The sequence below is a fragment of the Lycorma delicatula genome, chromosome 3 (genome assembly GCF_047948215.1).
Source record: "Lycorma delicatula isolate Av1 chromosome 3, ASM4794821v1, whole genome shotgun sequence".
NCBI lineage: Eukaryota > Metazoa > Arthropoda > Insecta > Hemiptera > Fulgoridae > Lycorma > Lycorma delicatula.
Genome location: NC_134457.1, coordinates 203,926,245 through 203,947,121, shown reverse-complemented (window position 1 = coordinate 203,947,121; position 20,877 = coordinate 203,926,245). Strand labels below are relative to the sequence as shown.

Below are 20,877 nucleotides of genomic sequence, written 5' to 3'. Positions count from 1 at the left end.
ACAAAAAAATTTATATTTTTAATATTGTGTCATTGTGATTTTATTTCGCCTTTAACATATGACATAGGCACTTCACATTATGCTGTACTGTATAAAAAATATTTTTGTTTTGATATTGAGCATTTTAATTGCTGATTTTATTTCTTTTATAACTCTGTAATTTAATTTTTAAGTTTGGTATTTTTAACTAATTGTTCATTCTAGTAATATAGTGTCCAGGTGTTGATAAAGACATTTAGTTGTCTGTCCAGGAAAAGATTAAATAGAAATAATCATATCAATCTGAAAAAATTTACTAGAAAAAAAAAAAATTTTCTTGCGGTCATCTCTATGATCTTTTTGACTAATCCAATCAGTATAAGATTTAATCGATGATCTCAAGTTGTGTTACTACCAACCAACAGTGTCAAATATTTTGTAGCCTGGAGCTGATTCTTCTTTGCTGGGAAATAAAGTTATCTTAGGAAGAGCTTTCCATTCAAGGACATATTGTCACAATTTTCAATTAAATTCAATTTATTCAGGTACTCAAATGTAACATGATAGACCTCTATAAATAGAATGAATCAGTTCAGCTGAGAGTTACCTCCTGTGCTCAGACCTGGATATAAAAATTACAAAGATTTACATAACATACAAGAACATAACAAAAGATATATGTACAAGAAATAAAAATCTAATTTCTAATTACAAAGTACTTTATAAGCAAAGTATTCATCATAATATTTTAAAAGAATCAGAAAATTGTTGAATAAATTCATTTGCTACTGGGATGTTTGCTGATGATTCTCCATGAATTTAAAGTTCCCAAATTCCATCATGCTGATTAAAATTTTGAAGCCACCTGTATTTGCAATAATATTTTCATTCCCATTTAGATTCTTATTAAAGTAATTGCTTTCTCTACTGGAATTGATCCACTAATTGGTTTATCAAGAGATCACTTTTGAACAAATCACCAAAAGAGCTCAATTCCCCTCATCATTTGATGCTTTCTTCATTGTCTTACTGGAAATACTTTATTCTTTTTTGAGTTGCAAAACATTAATCATAATGGTTTCTCCACTTATCTAAATATCTGAAAGAGTGGATGTTCCTGAACCATATTCATCTGATTACCATTATCCAATTTTTCTAAGATCTCTTTTTTCTGTAATTGATAAAACAATTGTTTTGTTGCAGACATGATATTAACAATCCCTAACAATATTGATACTTATGTTAACAGCACCAGAGTTACATTATTATAAATTGTATTTATAAGAAATTTTTACATGTACTGTCTCTCAATATCCTTAATTATCAAACCAGATTATTATATGAACTGAAAACATGCGATATATATATATATATAAATAAAATATGTCCTTACTTACTTACTGATAATCAAAAACTACAGAAGATAAATTAATGAAAATTTGTATACACATTCTTCTTATGATGTAACTGCACATTAAGAAAGTATTTTTTTAGATTCTGAGTTTAAAGAGTTAAAATGGGGTAATATTAATTTTTTTTTTTTTTTTTAATTTCTTGGTAGCAAAGTATTTAAAAACCAGTTTCTAGATTTTTTAAAAATTCTATCTTGAAACCGATGAGAGGTAAAAAAATGTTGACAATGATTGTAAATTTTCCCCATTTCCTATTATACTAAACGAGATATTCATTCGATTTGGGCTTACAAATACTCTTCAGATAATTATCTTAAAACCATTTTTAGATTTTTTGAATTTTAACATTTTAAGGGATAAAAAATAAATTATTTATTATTTTTTTTGCTGTTTTATGCTACAACTATTGAATCAATCTTTATGAGATGTGGATGTGATTGTAATTTATGTTTTAGATTTTTTTTTAATAACGTGTTACTTTTTTAAAAATTGCCTAGTGCAGATAGATGTAAGGAGTCCAGATAGTTGGACATCTGGGAAATTGGCATTCCATTGTATATTGTGGATATTGGCAACAATACATTTAATATTTCCACTAAAGTATATATTAAACTGAAGATTTGTCCATAGTACATATTTTAGTTTTCTTTCAATCATTGCAGCTTATTATTAAAACATTACTAGAGCTATCACAGAAAACTATAATGATTAAAACTGCATCACAATTAAAATGTACTCTTCTTAGAAGATTGAAGGTAGTGTATATTAATTGGAAATAAAAATCAATCGAGTGTTTTTGAGAAAAACATCTTAATTTTTGTGTGTAGTTTATTAAATATCATATTAATATAGCTTAATTATATTAAATAAGATTTTTATCCGTAGAATATATGCTTTTGCATAACTGTTGTAATATTATGTGGATTATCACATGAGTACTTTTTACCAAAATTTAAATTTATACTATAAATAGTATCACGAGTAGGATTTAAATATAGTACTTTCTCACTTTAAAATTTTTACTGAATGACCATTTAGTAATGTTACTTTCTTCTACAGTATAAGGTTGGGTTGTTTTTTCCCCAATGTTTATTTTAATTTACCATCTTGAAATGATTTTACGTGGTCATTTATATTGAATTTTAATTAAATAATCTAGTTTTAAAGTATATATGATATAATTATCATTGTCACCATGAAATAAGGACAGTGTTACATCTTTTAAGCTTTCATGTCAATATCTTGGATTTGGATTGATTTTTCCAGTTCTTTCTAGAGCAATTTTTTATAAAATCATTTATCAAGAGTTGGATGATAACAAAATTTATGTATGTTACTACTCATATTAGTTAATAAAAGACCATAAACTAGTGGCATTTTTGTCATAGTATACAGAAGAAATGATGAATTTTTCAATTTGATTGTTTATGGTAATGAAAATGAGTATTGCATAGCACTTTAGAAATGAAATGCCAATCATTTTTGTATAGTACATCTGTTGTCACAATTGAAAGTATAAGCAGGATTTGCTTTTTAGGCATATTTATCACCATAGTTATTCGGGATCAATTCGGTACATTGTTGATCGACTTTCAAAAAGGAAGCACATAACAAATGCTGCGCTAGCCTTCTATCAAATGATATAGAAATTGCACACCAGAATATACAATCAACGACACCTAACAAAGAGCATTGTGTTATTGCATGATAACATAAGCATGTAATACTTGTGGGGCATAAGGTTTATTAAAAAATTATGATGGAAAAAGAAAACAGAAAATTCAAATCATTGATAACTGGTAAAAACAAGTAAGTTGAAGAGGTTTTTTGGTACTGATTTGGGAATGTGCTGAGTTGAAAGAAGCTGTCTGTTTTATGCGTTAACCGTACAGTTGTAACATGCTTTATATATATATATATATATATATATATATATATATATATATATAAGCATAAAAAGATAGTAAATCAACAAATTATGTAATATATTGTGTCATCAAATAATATAATATACAGGCTGGTTTGATTATTAGAGTAATTAACATAATACAATTTTTTCCTAGCAGACTTATTGCAGAGGATTTGATAACAGTAACTATTGTAATCATAAGTAATTTCTAGTATAAATTTGTTATTATGTATATTGTGTTGAATGCATATAATCTTCTTTTTCAGAGGATGGTATTATTATGGAAATTATTACATTTGGCAGAACCGTAAATATGTTGTTCAAGCATGGCATGATTTTAGGTCATCTTTTGACTGATAAAAACAATGTTAATAATCAAATATTTTAAAGGTAAATATATTTCCTATGCAAGTAATTTGATTTAATTTTTTTTTTTTACCTTTCAATATATAACAAAATAAATTATGTTCACATAACCAAATGAATGAAAATGCAAACAAATGTTAGAGTACTGTTCCAGTATGTCATGAAAAGTACTGTTCCATGTGTTACAGGGAGATTGTACTGCTAATCGGATTGAAGGTTCTGAAAATCATATGTACTATAAAAGATGATGTTCATATAAACATTGTATTCCTTTAAATCCCATCAAACCTGAGAATACCATCAAACCAGTGTGACAGATGACAGAAAAAGTAAATATAATATTAAACTTTTTAAAGCCAGGAAAATTAAAATATAAAAATATGTGGAAACAAAAGTTTATTTTTAAAATCAAATTGAAATGTTATATTTTGTACTAGAGCAGTGGCTTACTTACCTAAAACTTCAGATTATTTTCAATGTAAAAATAAATTATGGTAGCATATTAGTTGAAACAATAACTTCTGCAAAATAAAATCTAAGTTCATTACTTTCTGGTGGGTTGTTACTTTAATCAAAGTCTAAATTCTTACAGTACCTTTACTATATTGTTATCAATGTAAAAGTTCATACTGCCATCCTGAAATTACTTCAGCAACAGAAATGCATTCTGAAGTAATAATTCAGACCATCATCTTTGCTAACATACAAAACCCAAATTATTACTTTTGTTATAATTAAGTTTATATAATATATATGCGATGTTATTTTCTTTTAAAAAATTCTTCATACATTTTTAAGAGAGAAAAATTTCAATTTAATAGAACAAACACCTAAAGACAAATTACACAGAAAGTGGTTTAATTTTACAGTAACAGTAATTACTCAAAATACAGACACAATAACAAATGATGTGTTCAACCAAGAAAAAGAATTAAAAAAAATTAAGAAGTGCGATAAAGTTAAAGATAGAATTCTACATTTTAATAGTAATCCTTGAATTTTTTTACTAGCAATAGTTCAGAGTATTTTATCATAACAGAAATATCTGATGTGGACAACACATGACTTCCTTGTACACAGATTAAATTAAATTACATTTACACATTTTTTTTTTTAAATGAAAAGTACATAAAATTTTATTTCATAAAAAACTTCTAATATTTTATCTTTTTTTTGTTATTGAATTATTATTCATTATAAAAATAATTTTACAGTGAGAGGTTAACATAATTATTAATAAATCAATGTGTTTAAATTTTAAAAAAAAGTTAAAGAAGAAGGAGATGAAGTCTGTTTTGAACCGATGTGAACCTAAGATCCAAATATTTCATTAATAAAAATTTTATTTGGTTATAACTCTGAAACCAATGAAAATAAGTACCACTTTTGATATATCGTTAAAAAGCTATCAATGAGGGCTTATTACTGCAGTTAAGAAAAAGTCCAAACACCAATTTTATTTTTATTTTGGGCTTTTTTTGACACTTTTGGTTCAGGCAATCAAAAGGAGAGGTGCACAGTTAGATGTTACAACAGTCCTAAATCCAAAATTTCAACATCATACGGCTAATCATTTTTTAATTATATGAGATACATAATACAGATGTCATGCCGCAACTAGTCAAAATGGATTCAGGGATGGTCAAAATTGATATTTCTGTTGAAATATGAAAACCAAAATGTTTCATGATCACAATACTTTCTTTACTTCGTACAAGGAAGTAAAACTAATTTAATTTTATTTAAATTACTTCTATTTTATTTATTAATAAAGTCTGTAATTTTCCATCAGCCAAACCTTTCTGGATGTCCTTGATATAGTCATTTTCATACAAATTATGCTGCGCTTCATTAAAAATATTAATTATATTCAAAACTATACCTAAGCAAGCTAAAATTAACTGTAAAAAAGTGATTGAACAACAAAGGTGGACTAAGGAGGATAAAAATAACTTCCAAAGACCATGTTATTAGTAATTTTAGACTTGTGAAAGGAATGTGTTTTGAAAATAATTTTTTTAATGACAAGCGTAATTTATTAATATTTAAAACTAAGCATAGTATAATTTTAGTATTTTTCCTTTTACATGTCATAAAAATGTTCAAAATATCCATCTTGAGCACTGATGGAGAAATCAACTTGTTTTTATGCCCAGTTCAATTTTTCTTAGTTACCGCAGCACTGACTTCAGCTAGCAGAAATGCTATCTTTTGATATTTTCTTTAAATTCACCAAAGTGTGTATGTTGTTCTTGTTATAGTAACTTTCAAATGAACCAAAAATAGAAATTTGGTGGTGAGAAAAATTTTGAGACCACAGATACCGTATTCCACAAGAAATTACAGTTATAAAAAAATTCATGCAACTCCATAGCCAAATTGGAAGTGTGACACAGAGCATCCATCTTGCTGTAACCAATATTTTTGCTCTTTATTTCAAGCTAAGCTATAAGATTTGTAATTTATGAATAATTTTCTGCATCCCAATCCCATTGGGGAAGACACACCCACTTTGTGGCAATTCCAGTCGCCATACCACCCTCTCCATTTTGAGCCCTGAAGGGCATCTTTAGACCCTCTTACATCTCACAGTCATCAGTCGGGATGCCACCGATGCAAATTGCTCGGCAGACATTTACAACAGTAAAAATTATGTCAGCCAACACCTTCGCTTTAGGCTTCTTTCGGACAGCTTCACTCTTTTTCCTACAATATCACCCTCTGAACTGCTAAGTGAGTCCGTGGAAGCGCGAACTCTGTATCTAGTTCCAATTTAATACCAATTCTTGTGACTAAATGCCTCAACCATCAACTAAGTAATGAGTCATTACAACGCTAAACTCATACCATTCAAAATGTGTTACATGTAATAAAAAAATTCAGATTACATCCCATCGCCCATTATAAACATCATACCTGAAGACCGCCCCTTGGCAACACAGTGCCACACCTCATGGCTGCATGGACTACCATGCCCTCAGTAGCACAGTCAAGCCCCGCCAACAGTGGCTCCACCACCCAACTTTAACAGCTATTGCTCTAAATCAACCGCATGACATTTACTTCATCACATTCACTCACTCTCGGCAAGACAATACATATGTACCTTTATGTGTTAGTTAGACAAAAGTACAAACATCTTGGACCTACAGTCAAAAAACATGAATGCAAACGTACATTTAAAATGTATGGAAAACTTACTATAACTGAAAAAATTTGTCATACATAACATTTAGTCATCTCAATATCATAAACTTCTAACTTTCAGACTAATACACTTCATTCCACTTAACAGAGATAAATTACATGAATAAAATTTTTAATTAAAGCAAATGACCATTACAGTACACTATTAGACAAACTCCTACACAAATTTTATTATTAAAAACAAAATTAATTACAAAAAAGATAAATTCATTAAAATAATTTATGTTAACATCGCATTCAGAACTATAAAACAATATACAAATTATCAAACAATTTTGTTCTCCTGTGGTGTACAAATTTTGACTGCTGAGACTGAAATAAGTTTTACATTTGACAAAACAGATGGAGTATTTCATAATAAGAGCTCATTAAAACATTTCACTCCACCATTGAGTATACTTTCACAAACTGGCTTGTTGAAACAAATCTAAAATGCACAGGAATTCATAATTAAAAAGATCTTAAATAAACAATAAAGGACACAAATTAAATACACTTGTGAATAATCCAAAATATATATAATAATAAAAGAGGTTTTACAAAAACACAACTTAATATCTTACATAATTTTTGAGCATGTAATTAATAAAAAAAATGTTACAAAATTAAGTTCAAACATCATTATTACTACAGCAATCAGCATCGACAGAGGCAGACTCTGTAGAAGCTTTTATCACCAAGAAAATACAACTTAGACTCGGATAAAATTTTTATAATTTTAACCTTAAATAAAGTACACTGAAATTGATATAAATTTTTCCATCTTGATATTCCATTCTCAAGCACTTATTTATTTTTGAATAGTATCCCAATATTAAAAACTTGGTAATATTGGAGGGCAAGTGCATACAAGGTGTTTATCTCCATATATATCATCAATACGTCCAACTGTTGGCCAGATTTTATTATCGGGTCGAACAAATTCCTGTACAGAATTTAAAATGAAATATGAATATACAAATATACAAAATATACAAAGTTATAATCTCTTAACTTTTAATTTTGCCACAACATACTTGTTAATAAGTTAATGTAATTTATTTATCTCTTGCTTTGGAGGTTTTATGGCATACCTTTTTTTTCAATTATTAAAAAGTTAGTTTTTCCACCATTTTGGGGGTGGAACAAAACACTTGATCTACAAAATTGATATTTTTATATTTTATGCATTTTAGTAAACCTTACATTACCATGTTTGAACCAACTTGATAGCTTACCCCGTTATTGTGTAATGATTATTATAAAATTTATATTTTGGCGACCATGTTGAGGTAAACCCAATGGCTAATTCATGTAACGAATGGCTACATTTGTGTAAATCAAAATCCAAGAGAAATGTGTCCACACACATACATACATAATTGAATCTAATAACATACTGTACATTCATTGAAAATTACATCTCTAAATGGCCGGCCTCGGCCTCCATGGTGTGAGTGGTAGCATCTCAGCCTTTCATACAGAGGTCCTGGGTTCGAATCCCAGTCAGGCATGGCATTTATCATTTATCAGGGAATTTATCATTTTGTAACTCTTTGATAAGGTAAGAGAATTGTTCCCCCTCTGTTAATGTCTAATGCAGAGAAAACTAATAAATATTCAAGGAGACAGGTTGAAACAGTGAAAAATTAAATAAAAAATCATTATTGTAACTCCTTAAAGAATGACTTAGGTTTTGTACCAAATTAAGAATAATTTAATAACGACTTCAAACACTGAAATTTGAACAAGTCAAAAAGTCATTTTGGTTTGTAGTATGATTTTTAAAGTTAGCTTTACTTTTTTTTAAAATTAAACCTGTAAACAATGTAGCTATATGAAAAAATAAACGATTTGCAAGAAATATAAAAGTAAGAAACTTCATCTCGATAAAAAAAAAAAAATCTGAAGTGAACACCACATGACTTCCTTGTAAGCCTATTAAATTATATCTACACATTTTTTGCTGCATTTCATTTAAACTTATTTCATTTGAATGTAGATACAATCCTCCAATACTTTATATAAAGTGGACAGTTACAGAATTGCATTGTGGTGGACACCACACTGATCACATTTTTTTGTGATGTACATATCAGCATTTTATTTCAGTTTATATATTAATTTTGTTACACGCCACTCAAGTAGTTGTGTAGTGTAAGTGAGAACGTGTCAGATCTGTAACCATGGACACATCGGTTGGAATCTTGACTTCATTTACATTTTTTTTTTTTATTTAATTATATTGATTTGCTAATAATAATTATTAGCCTGTGTAAAAATTTTTGAATTAAAATGAAAAGAATGTAAAGTTTTATTTCACTAATAACTTCCAATTTATTTTTATTTTTTTTTTTTTGTTATTGAATTTTTATTGCAATTTGTTTTTACAGTCAGAGGTTAACAATTATTAATAAATCAATATATTTAAATTAAAAAAAAAAGTTAAAAAAGAATAAATGTATATGAATTCAGATTTGAACCGATGTGCCTTCCCCTTGTAAGATCCAAATATTTCATTAATTAAATTTTATTTGGCTATAACTGTGGAACCAATAAAATTAAGTACTACTTACAATATATCGTTGAAAAATTCTGAGGGCTTATAATACTGCAGTTAAGAAAGAGTCCAAAATACAAAACATTTGGATTTTTGGCTTTTTTTTTACACTTTTGGTTCAGTCGATTGCAATCAAAAGGCCAATTATTTTTGAGTTATCAAGATACATTCATGCTTTTTTACATACAGATGTCTCGCCGAAACTAGTTAAAATGGATTTAGGGATGATCAAAGTGGATAATTCCGTTGAAATCTAAAAACCAAAATTTTTTGCGATCACAGTACTTTTCTTACTTCGTCCAAGGAAGTAAAAAGAGGAATGATAATGTAAGTAGACTGCTACCAACAGTGAACAGGCATATCTGTTTGTGTTTGTCCATTAGAATTTGTAAAATGCAATGTGCCTATTTTCTGATAATCGAGTTGATTTTTGATAGAGCTATCCAGACTGACAACACTGATATCAAATGTAGAAGCAATATTCACTGTAATTCGACAGTCATTTTGAATAATTGTGTTAACCGTGTCAGTCATTTTCTGTGTTGCCGATGTTTTCAAACAACAAGAGTGAGGTTTATTCTCTATATGTTTCGACAGTCTTAAAAGATTTACTCCATTTATAAATGCTTACATTTGTCAACATTTCCTTCACTATAATATCTTTTAAGTCTTATGTAAATTTCTGACAGCTTCATATTTTCTTTTGTAAGAAATTTTGTAATAATAAACTTTTCCACTTATAACGAAATAACATATAACAGCTAAATGCTGAACTGTTGGAATAGGTTAATGCTAGTTTCCAGCCATCAGATGTGCTACTACTTCAGCTTTTATTTCTTATATTTCGCACCAGATTCAATTTATAATTTAAATTTTAACACTCCTCATAATTAAATTTGAAATTACTTTGTATTATTGAAAGACATTACAAAAAGAAATTTACGGTGCTCTATTTTCTATGAGAAAGTTGTGTATTTTCCATGAGAAGTTTGATTATATATTTGAAGAATTTTAGTTCATCAAACGGCAGCCAGTTTGTCTGTTGGCTTTGTCATCTAGCGATATTTTCAAACATAAATGTTATTTATTTTCAGTAACTATATAAAAAGGTAGTTGTATTTAAAATTAAATTTTTATTACACCCACATGCATATATATATAACACAGCTAGCTAAAATATTAATAAGAATTTCGTTATCTAATCGTACAGTAAGTGTTGTGAATGTTTAATTACAGTAATTTTTAAATTAAAATATTTTTTTTTCCTATGAGCAAGTAAAAATATACCATTGGAAATGCTGCTTGTATCCTGCTATAAGGTCGATTCCATTCATCAGCCATAACTTGTTCTTGTGTGTGCGGTGATAGTTTTAAAAGATTTAGATTTATATCCATTTGTTTATTTTCTATTGCAGCAATTTCTTCTCTGATACCTATTAAAACAAACATCTTATTTAAACAACTTAGAAAATCCATTAGTGTAAATTGCAAAGTATTACTGTGCTACTACTTTGAACAACTACATTCTCTAGTATTAAATCTGGTACAACTTTACTTAAAAATTTGTGGGAATATATAATATTAAAAAAAAACCACAAAATTATAAATGATAATTGAAATCAACTCCCATGACATGTTTGCTAATAAATGTGAACTGAGGAATGCATACCAATAATGTCAACATGTTATTATTGCAGTTTAAATCAATGTAAGATTAAATTTATTTTTTATAAATTAATGTTAACATTAAATATGATGTGTGTGCAAACGTGTATATATCATTAGATCACAATGCAGGGCAAAAAAAGAATGTAAATTTCTACTCATTCATTTAAAAAAAAAAAAAATTATTTGATTATAGTTGCATGATAGCTTTAATAATAGTAAAAGACAAAATAATAAATATATTTTATTTTTTAAATTATCCACTCAGTTAAGAAACACTTCTGATATATTGAGAAACTGTAAAAGATGAGTTTTTTACTTTTGATAAGCAACAAAATGGTTGCTTAGATGGATGGTTGGATAACCATTTTTATCCTATTAAAAATTTACAGGCTATATTCTGTCGCCAAATGGCTTCAACAATGCATGGTACCTTAAAATCTTGTGGTAGTCCTGAAAAGTGCCATTTGAGGTTTTTGGAATGATGGCTTTGATAGGGGTCTTTTATGAGATACCCTGAGAAAAAGCTGGTCTCCAGCAATTTCGGCTCAAATGTAGTCGGAGAATTGCAGCTTGCCCGAGCTCTTCCCTCAGCGGCAGTGGTGGCCCCCCGGCCCCCCACAGCCTCAAAGTGTCGGTCATCTTGCACTGAGGCGGTTCTCCCAGAGCAATCCCATGGTGGGCCCGACAGCCAGCAAACTTCTTTCTTCTTCTTCTCCAGGCGGTGGTTGATGATGAATTGAAAATTCGCTCTTTTATAGGTGCCTGCAAGTGATGGGACTGCTGTGGTGGGAGAGTTGCACAGTCGGCTACTTGGTGAAGAATGAGTGGCACTTGTGCAGGCACGTAGGTATACTGTACTCCCACTGATATCTGAATGCCTAGCATTGCAGTCACTGTTTTGAAGTTTGGCAACAGTACATTAACAACAGATTGAACAGCTTGTAATTTGTAAGCTAGAGTTTGAATGATTATTATATTATGAATGAAAGGCAGCTTCAGATCAATAAATGGCCCTCATTTTCACAAATAAAGGGTCTGATTAAGTAGTATCCCATCAAAAAATATGTAATTTTTGTTTATTTTTAAATTAGAAACAATTAATACATAAAAATATTAAGTGTATATGAGATAATAATAAAGTAAAAAAATCAATGAAAATTAAAATAAAATTTAGAAGGCATCAATTGAATTTTTAAAAAATAATTAATGAGTTATTAATGAAAGCATATTTTGATTTCTGTTTCTTGAAGTACTGTGCTGCATAGAGGAAAATGTTTGGTTTGGTTGATATGGATATTGTTATTTTTGTTAGAAATAATAAGACTTCTTTATTTAGCAAAGATAGTATTAACATAAATATATCAAAATTAATATTTTTATTTATTAATTATCGGTCCTTATGTTTATATACATATGGGTACCAGCAAGCAATCTGATAGTCATGTATTTTCTGTAATTTTGTTCTTACACTAGAAGCCCAAGATAATCTCATTATGGTTTCAATTTGTTGGGCTGAAAATCAATTTCATTATTTTATGAGATATAATTTTCAACAAAACACATAAAAATTTTATTCATCAGGCAACAGTAATTCAACTATTACCAAGTGATCAGATAGATTTTATGAGAAATAGAAGACTGGGCAAATTGAACTGAAGGGTATTTTAGGTCTAATTAATTTGGCTTTTCATGTAACTTCAACATAAACACAATCCACAGGCGCAAAAGCTTTGCTACTCTACTGAGCCCAAGTAGAGAAATAGCTGGCCTCCAGGCTACTAGAAGGCACCACAAGAAACTTGAAACAGAAACAGCTACTAGAAGGAACCAACGTAGTGACCAGTGTTTAACATTCATCCAAGGAAGAAGAGAAGGAATAAAGAACAATTGAAAAAGAAAGATAGAGAGGCTTTCTTAAATTAGGGGTATTAAACCAAAATATCATAAAGTGAAACGGATTCTTATAATACAAGGGACAATCAGAAAGTAAGTTACAACCCCCTCTATGAAACAAATACATATTTATAAAACTTTTCTTTTTTTTTTGAACAAAAAACTACATATTTTTATCTATTTTTTGGCCTAATCACCAAAACCACACTTCTCATTTGAATTTTTGCAGTAACTCTACGTTACATAAGCTGAATGAGAAGTAATATTGTCATGAAGAAAACCTACCCCATCGCTCAATCTTCCGGTCTTTAATGGCTTTACACAATTTTTTTAGTCTCGTAGTAAGATCAGCATTCATTGTTCCTCGAGACATAAATTTACTGTAAACAACTCCCTCAGAATCGAATGTTGATGTTTGTGGTTGTCGGTCTAACAGATGTGGCACCCATCATGCACACATCTTATGGTAACCAAGCTAAATAATTGCAAACACAGGACCGTAACTGATGTTAAGTTCACTTATAATCTCTCTAATTTTAATGCACCGGTTACTCAAAATCATTGCATTCACATGTTACCCATCGTGCTTACAGTTGAAGGACGCCCAGCACACAGTTCGTCACTCACATTTATTTTTACATTTCTGAACATTTGGCACCATATTGTGATCATGGGGTGTGACAGTGCATTCTCTTCGTATACCTCGACAATTTGGCAATGAATTTCACAACTGTAATTTTTTGCCCACAAAAATCATACTACTGGACGAAACCTCTAGAGGACACGCCATATTGACAATGATACTACACACATACCGAATGTCATACAGAATTGCTGCTAGGGGAGTGTAAAGACAACAACATAACCAGTGCTGCCACCGTAAGACATTAATATACCCCTTTAATTCAAGAACAGCAAGGGTGTAACTTATTTTTTGATCCACTTCTCTTATACCATACTTAAGTAATATAATTACTATCCAGGTTTCACGCTTAAAACTTGTACTATTAAGGAAGGTTTAATTTTGTAAATCAAATCTTATATCAGATATTCAAATATTTCTTATATGAAAAAAAATTATTTATCAGAAATGCTGTATTTACCGATGAGTGCGCAACAGAATCTGTCCAATTCTTCTTTGTCTTCAGATTCAGTCGGTTCAATCATAAGAGTACCAGGAACTGGCCATGACATAGTCGGTGCATGAAATCCTAAAAATAAAAAACATTAAATGTTAATTTTAATAATTATTTAAGATGTTTAAGAATGTAAACCTACAATAATTTATATAATCTATTAAACATGGCCTGTTGGTATGATTATACAATAATAATAATAATTTATAAAAACCTCTTGCCTACAACTTTCCTTTAAAAGTTGTTGATAAGTGGTTTTTATAAATTATTATTATTTAATAGTTTATATCAAGAAAAATGCAGAAACAACACAGAAACAATGGAAAAAGCTTATAAAATAGTGTGTAAGGTTTGGACAATAGATGTTTTGAAGCCATTACCCTTGAATGAACAAGGGATACGATTCAGCTGCAGTTACATCAGAATAAGCCCTAGGCCTGACATTATAGATACTACTGAAGGCCAGCTACAGAGAGTGTGCAATAACATTCAATGAATATGTGCGGTAACATTTGAGCATATGAGCGAAATTGTAACAGTAATCTGTTTTGCAATCGATTACAAGAAGCTGTTCACCAAGTACAGAAGACATTATTTGTTTATAAAAATAAGTCACTTTCTTATGTAAATAGTAAAAGTAAAATATCTTTGTATAAAGTTTATTGGAGTCTGTAACTGTAATCTCGCTGCAACCTCACTTTTTAGTTTTGTATGCATTTTTATTAATTATTGTAAATTTCATAGATAATCAGAATTATTGTTTGTGAAATATAATTTATCTATTTTGTAAGTAGTAAGATACTTAAGAGTAAATAAATTGCATTTGTAAGAATTTTAATATGTGTAATCCTCTAATATCTTTATCAAACTGGTAGCATGCAACAGCATGATATATATTTTTTTCATTTGTAAATAGCTTACAACTCATAAATTTCATTAACAGAATATGTTCTTTTGAAAAAACTATTTAAAAATTATTTTCATATAAAGCAAATTATTCCCATACTGTAATAAAAAATAATGGAACTGTTGAAATCAAACATAAATCAGTATTGTTGCTTCAAATGAATATTTTCAATTCATTAAATATAACAATAATTTTCACTAAATCATTAGTTCTTCAGAATTTTTATTCCTGCCTTTTTAAATATTTGCAAACAAAAACTATATTACACGATTTGTATTTCCTAAACTTATAATACAATTTAAGCCAGATCGATCGTAGCGGATGATAGAAAAGCCTTACACCAACACAGCCTGTCCTTAAAAATGTAGGTAAAAATTTTTTGATCATTGTGATTAAGAGAATATGCAATAGCCCTATTATAATAATAAAATATAAAAACAGTACTTTCTACACATAGAAATACAAAAAGATTAGCAATCATTATAAAATAAGAAGATAAAAATGAAAAAAAGTGACTGGCTTTTCAAAATAAAAAGCAAACTTCCTTGATTTACTCATACCAGATTTAAATCTAAAAGCCTGTATAGTTTCAGTTGTACTAATACTTATTTCATTATTATTGAATTTTGACAATACAAAAGAAAAAACTATAAAAATATGTTTTCTTCAGTAGCTCTCTATGTCATGAAGTGCACAGTTAAGTGCTATAATGTAATATGTTTTATTTTATGTTATTTTAAATGTTCTAAAAAGTGTTCGATACAAATGAGTTGTAATGCTGCAGACCATTTATAATACAGAAAAAAAAATATTTCATTCATGCCTTACCATAATCCATAAGTCGTTTAGCAATATCCACAGCCTCAATGTTGGCAGTTTTTTTGAATTCTCTAACATCAATAATGAATTCATGTGCTACTAAACCACTTTTAGGACTGCGATAAACAGTTTTGTAATATTCTTTTAACTGATTACTCATATAATTTGCATTTAAAATTGCAACTTGTGTTGCTTTACGAAGACCTTTTGCACCCATCATCTGAAAAAAGTAGTGAAAAATAATATAAAAGTATAAATCAATATAAATTAATGAAAAAATAATACAATAACATAAGAGAACTCATGAAATGAAGGTATTATTTCAATAATTACAGCATCTTCAGTCTTGATTTAAATAATTATCATCATCATTATTATTACCACTATGCTGATCTCCATGAAAGTCCTGCATTCATCACCATAGAGGCCCTGCATTCTAATCCTAGTCAGGCCTGACATTTTTCATATGCTACAAAATTCACCTTTCATTAGTATTGTAACTGTAATTATAATTAGGCTGTTTGCTAAAATAAATAAATTTTAGGTGTCATAAATGAAATGGGTACAGGCAAAACTTGACATGAGTTTCAAGTTTCTCCCAAAAATGTCACTCTCCAAAAAAAAATACCATACATAGCTTACTACTAAGGAAAGTGAGGAATGAAGTGATTTTCCACTGCCTTCTCTTCAAGCCAAATAAATAAGGCATATCGATACACTAAGCCCATCAAACTGCTACCGATATTCAACCCTACAAATGACTCCTTCACTCTGTTTACCACATGAACTTGGTGTACAGTTATCATTATTTTCAGAGAAAACAACTCTTATGGGTGCCTTTATACCTCTAGTGCTTTACATATGTCTCCACCATAAAAAAGACAGGAATTGTTACTGTCTCTCTTTCAACTCTGAACAGGGAATTATTATTATTACTATGAATGAAGTAAAAACAAAAAAGACATGTTTTTTTTTTAATTTAAAAATTTGTCTGATTTTTTCCATTTAATAATTAATATATTACAATCAGGTACAAAGAGCTTCAAGTTTATTATTTTCTTTGAATTGGAAAATATAATTAACAAAAGGAATATTCCATTTGAAAACGTCTTTAAATTCGTAAATGAAACTTCAAAGAAATTACATATTGTATTTTTCAAATACTTCTATTGAAAAGATACATTCATACACAGCCGTAATAGCAAAATAGTTCAAAGTAAAAATATGAATAGAGATTAAAGCGCATAAGGTAAATTATGTATGTAGGTAGATAGACATAAAGCATCTTGAGTAAGATACAAATTGCCTCTGAACTGAAGAAAATTATCTGCTTATTTTAAATGTGGTTAGCTGTTTTTTCTTTTTAATATATAGATCATATATAAATGATGAGGTTTCATACTCCTGACAACAATTATAATTTTGTGATGTACATTTTTTGGAGAGTAACAGATTTAGATTTTGTTATCAATGTTTGCATGTTTTCTATATTTGAAAATTTGTCTATTTTCCCTAATGTGATCAGCATAATTAGATTTTTTTAATTATATTATTTATAAAATTTTAATTGTTTTTGAAAATATTGGGCTTTTTTAATTTCCATTTCTCATTTCTGTATAGAATTTTTTTCTTTCCACATTGTACTATAAAGCAGGTGTTTACCTATATAAGTATTAAAATTAGATTTATTATTAATTATTTTACTTTTTTAATGTTTTGTTTTAAAGCAGTCATATATAATTAGTTAATCTTTTTGAAAAATTTATGTTGTGTTGGTTTTAATTTAAATGAATATAAAAGTAATATTTTTATATTACTTTAAAGTTAATTTATTTATTTTATTAAATTCTTTATGTATATATATATATAATATATTTAACAGTATGAATAATTGATTACCTTAATGTAAGCCCATGATATTGGTAAAATTGCAGATGAGCCGAAAGGTGCAGCACTTACTGCACCAAAACTTTGTGATTTCTCTTCCCCAGTTAAATCAATAACAGGATGATTGGGTAGAAATGGGGCTAAATGAGCTTTACTAAAAAAAAAAAAAAAAAAATTGCATAAAATAAAAATAAAATTAAAATATTTAATAAATCTGTGTAATGCATGGACTATTACTGCACTACATGCATTGGTATGAGTATGTATTCTACAGTGAATTAAATTTTAGTTACTAACCCACTATTACAATCATATTTGTTAGTAAATTACAATTTCAATCACTTACACTGCAATAGGTCCCATACCAGGACCTCCTCCACCATGAGGTATACAAAATGTTTTATGCAAATTAAGATGAGATACATCCGATCCATAATCGCCTGGTCTACAAAGACCTACCTGTGCATTCATATTAGCTCCATCTAGATATACCTATAAAACAGATCAGTAAATATTTAATTAGACAAATTATTCAATAAAATAGAATCAGGAAGTGGCTAATATCATAATATCTTATAATAAAACCTGCATTTAACAGCATGTGAAAATACTTTCCTAATATATTACTGCAAAAGAAAAAGGTTGTTTATAAAGAAATATATCTTAAAAACCACTCAGTGGAATAAATTAAGTTTTATATTATATTAAACCTTGTTCTTTTTTGTATTATTATTGAGAGTTTCAATTATTTGAATAAAACTTGTACAAATTAAACATAAAATGTACCAATTTTTTGGCTATTTTTCCAGGTAAAGTGATTTCAAATTTCATTAAGAGGTTATGCAACAAATTATTGTTTAAGCATATTTAAGAACAAAGTTTTTATTTATCTACTGTTTAAGTGTTAACATTTTTTTCTGGTAAACAATTTCAATGTGCCATTACAAAAACTACTATTTTAGTACTTCTTAATAAATTTACTTTGTAAAATGTTTAGATTAATTTTTAAACTGAATTATCTATTTTAACATGACTGTGTATATAACTACTTTCATAATTTCAGTTAACAATGGGGTGAATAAAAGGTGTGAAAGAAAGAAAAATTAAAATAAAACTGCTGATAATCTTGGCCATCTGGCAGAGAATAACAAACATTATTGTTTCATAGTACTGCTCAGCAAAACAACTGTACCGTTAAATATAAGGTCTACACCTAGAATATGACTGTACTATAAACAGAATTATTTATGGTAAACTGAACTACCAGTATATTTGCAAATTATTATTTTATTATATGTAAGTGGGTTTCTTTAAACCATCCTTTTCCTTATCCTTTTCATTAATGGTCCATTAGGTGAAGGTCTGAGCTCCTAGTTAAGATGCTATAACCTTTGGACCAACTATGTAGATGTACTGGAACTATGACTCTGTTTCCTATCTGATAGCCAAAATTTAGCCCAATGGTTATAGTATTATTGAGTAAAGCTCAGCCTTCTAAGAATTGTGTCCTAACCGCTTCAATATGGATTTGTTAATTGTAGTACCATCTGCAGCATTAAATGGCAATAAGTTTCACATAATAGCCCTAAAAAAAAATCATTTGGAGAAAAATCAATATATTTTTTAAAAAATAAGCATTTTTAATCTGTTTAAAACACATAAAAACAAAAATATTGTTTCTTCATGCTGACCGACAAAAACCAGTTATCCATTTAATAAAAACTTTATTACTATGCATAAATAGATGTATTTGTTTTATGTGTTCACAATTAATGTCCTTTATACATATCTTTAATTTTCTATACATCTAATTCTCAACTCGATAAAGTTTGTAAACGGTAAGTCTTTTAATTAAATGATATATATAAAACCTAACCTGTCCTCCGAAATTATGAACCATTTCACAAATTTCAGCTACATTATCTTCAAACACACCAAATGTAGATGGATATGTGATCATAATACAGGAAACTCGTTTGTTAAATTTTTCCAGCTGTAAATGAAAAGAAAAATTGTAAAATAATTAGATTATTCAAAATTAAAAAAATATTATTGTTAATAGAGTTCTAGAAAATCAATTAGTTTTATCAAAAAATGTTGTTTAGGAAATATATTTACACATTCATATTTGTGTATACATACAATACTCATATTAATCTTTGCATAACTGTAACAAATAAATATTTAAAATACCTTCCATTTAAATTATATAAATACTACGTTAGATTATATTGTTTGTCATCACCTAGACAAAATATTGAAGTAGAATAAAAAAAAAAATTCAAGTATTTTCTTTAATATAAAGAATTATTCTTTTATATATAAAGGCTGTCAAGAAAGTTTACTGTAATGATGTGGAATTTTTACTTGAAGCTTTTGAACATATGCGCCATTCTGATCAATGACGTCTTTTTACAGACTCCTCAAAGCCTAGTTTGAAAACAGTCCTTCTTCATGTTCGAAATAGTATCCTCTCAATTTCTTTAGCTCATATGAAGAAGTCATAAGAAAATATGAAACTTGTGTCGGTAATGATTCAGTATTAGAAACATTTGTGGAGACCTGAAAGTGATAGCGGTGTTCCTTGGGCATCCTAAATTCTGCTGCTTCTAGATTTTATAAACAGATGAAAAGAAATTGATTCCTTAAATTCATTACCTTAGTTCTGAATTTCATGAAATAGGTGTTTCTGTTGCAAGAAAATATCCATTCTTAAATTAGCTGAGATTTTTTAAAAAGAAAAGAGTTATGAAATACATCATTTCATCATCCAAATCACCCAGTGATGTTATTTTAAAAATGTTATCTCCACATTTATAAATTGCATTAAAAGAGAAGCAATCCAAAAATGTGATAATATTCATCAAACTGTGATGAGTGAATCAAACGTAATTCAAAAAAGAGTGCTTTCTTTAAGATTTTTTGAGTACAGTGAAATCTCCAAAGAGATTACATTGCTAGAAAATATGTCTTGTGTTTGGACACATTCACAGTTCGGCAGGCTTGTAAAAAACCATTTTATTAGTGTACTAATTAATGATGAAACTAATGAACTCATTTACGACACATTTATCATCATTATACTACATTCTAAAAAGAAATTATATGACAAATTAGCTTACAAATGAGACAATATATCTACAATTTATGCATAA

The 20,877-nt window shown here is 28.5% G+C and overlaps 2 protein-coding genes across 12 annotated transcripts in view; one reads left to right on the top strand and one right to left on the bottom strand.

The window, feature by feature from the left end:
* Positions 1 to 19,020, top strand: part of LOC142322376 (presenilins-associated rhomboid-like protein, mitochondrial) — a 33,324-nt gene extending 14,304 nt beyond the window's left edge. For 2 of the 5 annotated variants that reach the window (XM_075361393.1, XM_075361390.1), the window contains 2 exons: positions 3,567 to 3,690; positions 11,839 to 12,554. In XM_075361393.1, the coding sequence (XP_075217508.1) occupies positions 3,567 to 3,657 (91 nt within the window). In that variant the 3' untranslated portion in view covers positions 3,658 to 3,690; positions 11,839 to 12,554. Of the gene's footprint in view, positions 1 to 3,566; positions 3,691 to 3,854; positions 4,238 to 11,838; positions 12,555 to 18,785 lie in introns of those variants that run through there. The other 3 variants (XR_012755830.1, XM_075361391.1, XM_075361392.1) reach the window with 3 other exon arrangements.
* Positions 7,377 to 20,877, bottom strand: part of LOC142322375 (glycine dehydrogenase (decarboxylating), mitochondrial-like) — a 61,027-nt gene continuing 47,526 nt past the window's right edge. For 5 of the 7 annotated variants that reach the window (XM_075361384.1, XM_075361382.1, XM_075361383.1 and 2 more), the window contains 7 exons: positions 19,599 to 19,715; positions 18,069 to 18,214; positions 17,735 to 17,876; positions 15,845 to 16,055; positions 14,077 to 14,184; positions 10,700 to 10,845; positions 7,377 to 7,798 (listed from right to left, as the gene is read on the bottom strand). In XM_075361384.1, coding sequence (XP_075217499.1) covers positions 7,688 to 7,798; positions 10,700 to 10,845; positions 14,077 to 14,184; positions 15,845 to 16,055; positions 17,735 to 17,876; positions 18,069 to 18,214; positions 19,599 to 19,715 — 981 coding nt within the window. In that variant the 3' untranslated portion in view covers positions 7,377 to 7,687. The remainder of the gene's footprint in view (positions 7,799 to 10,699; positions 10,846 to 14,076; positions 14,185 to 15,844; positions 16,056 to 17,734; positions 17,877 to 18,068; positions 18,215 to 19,598; positions 19,716 to 20,877) is intronic. The other 2 variants (XM_075361389.1, XM_075361386.1) reach the window with 2 other exon arrangements.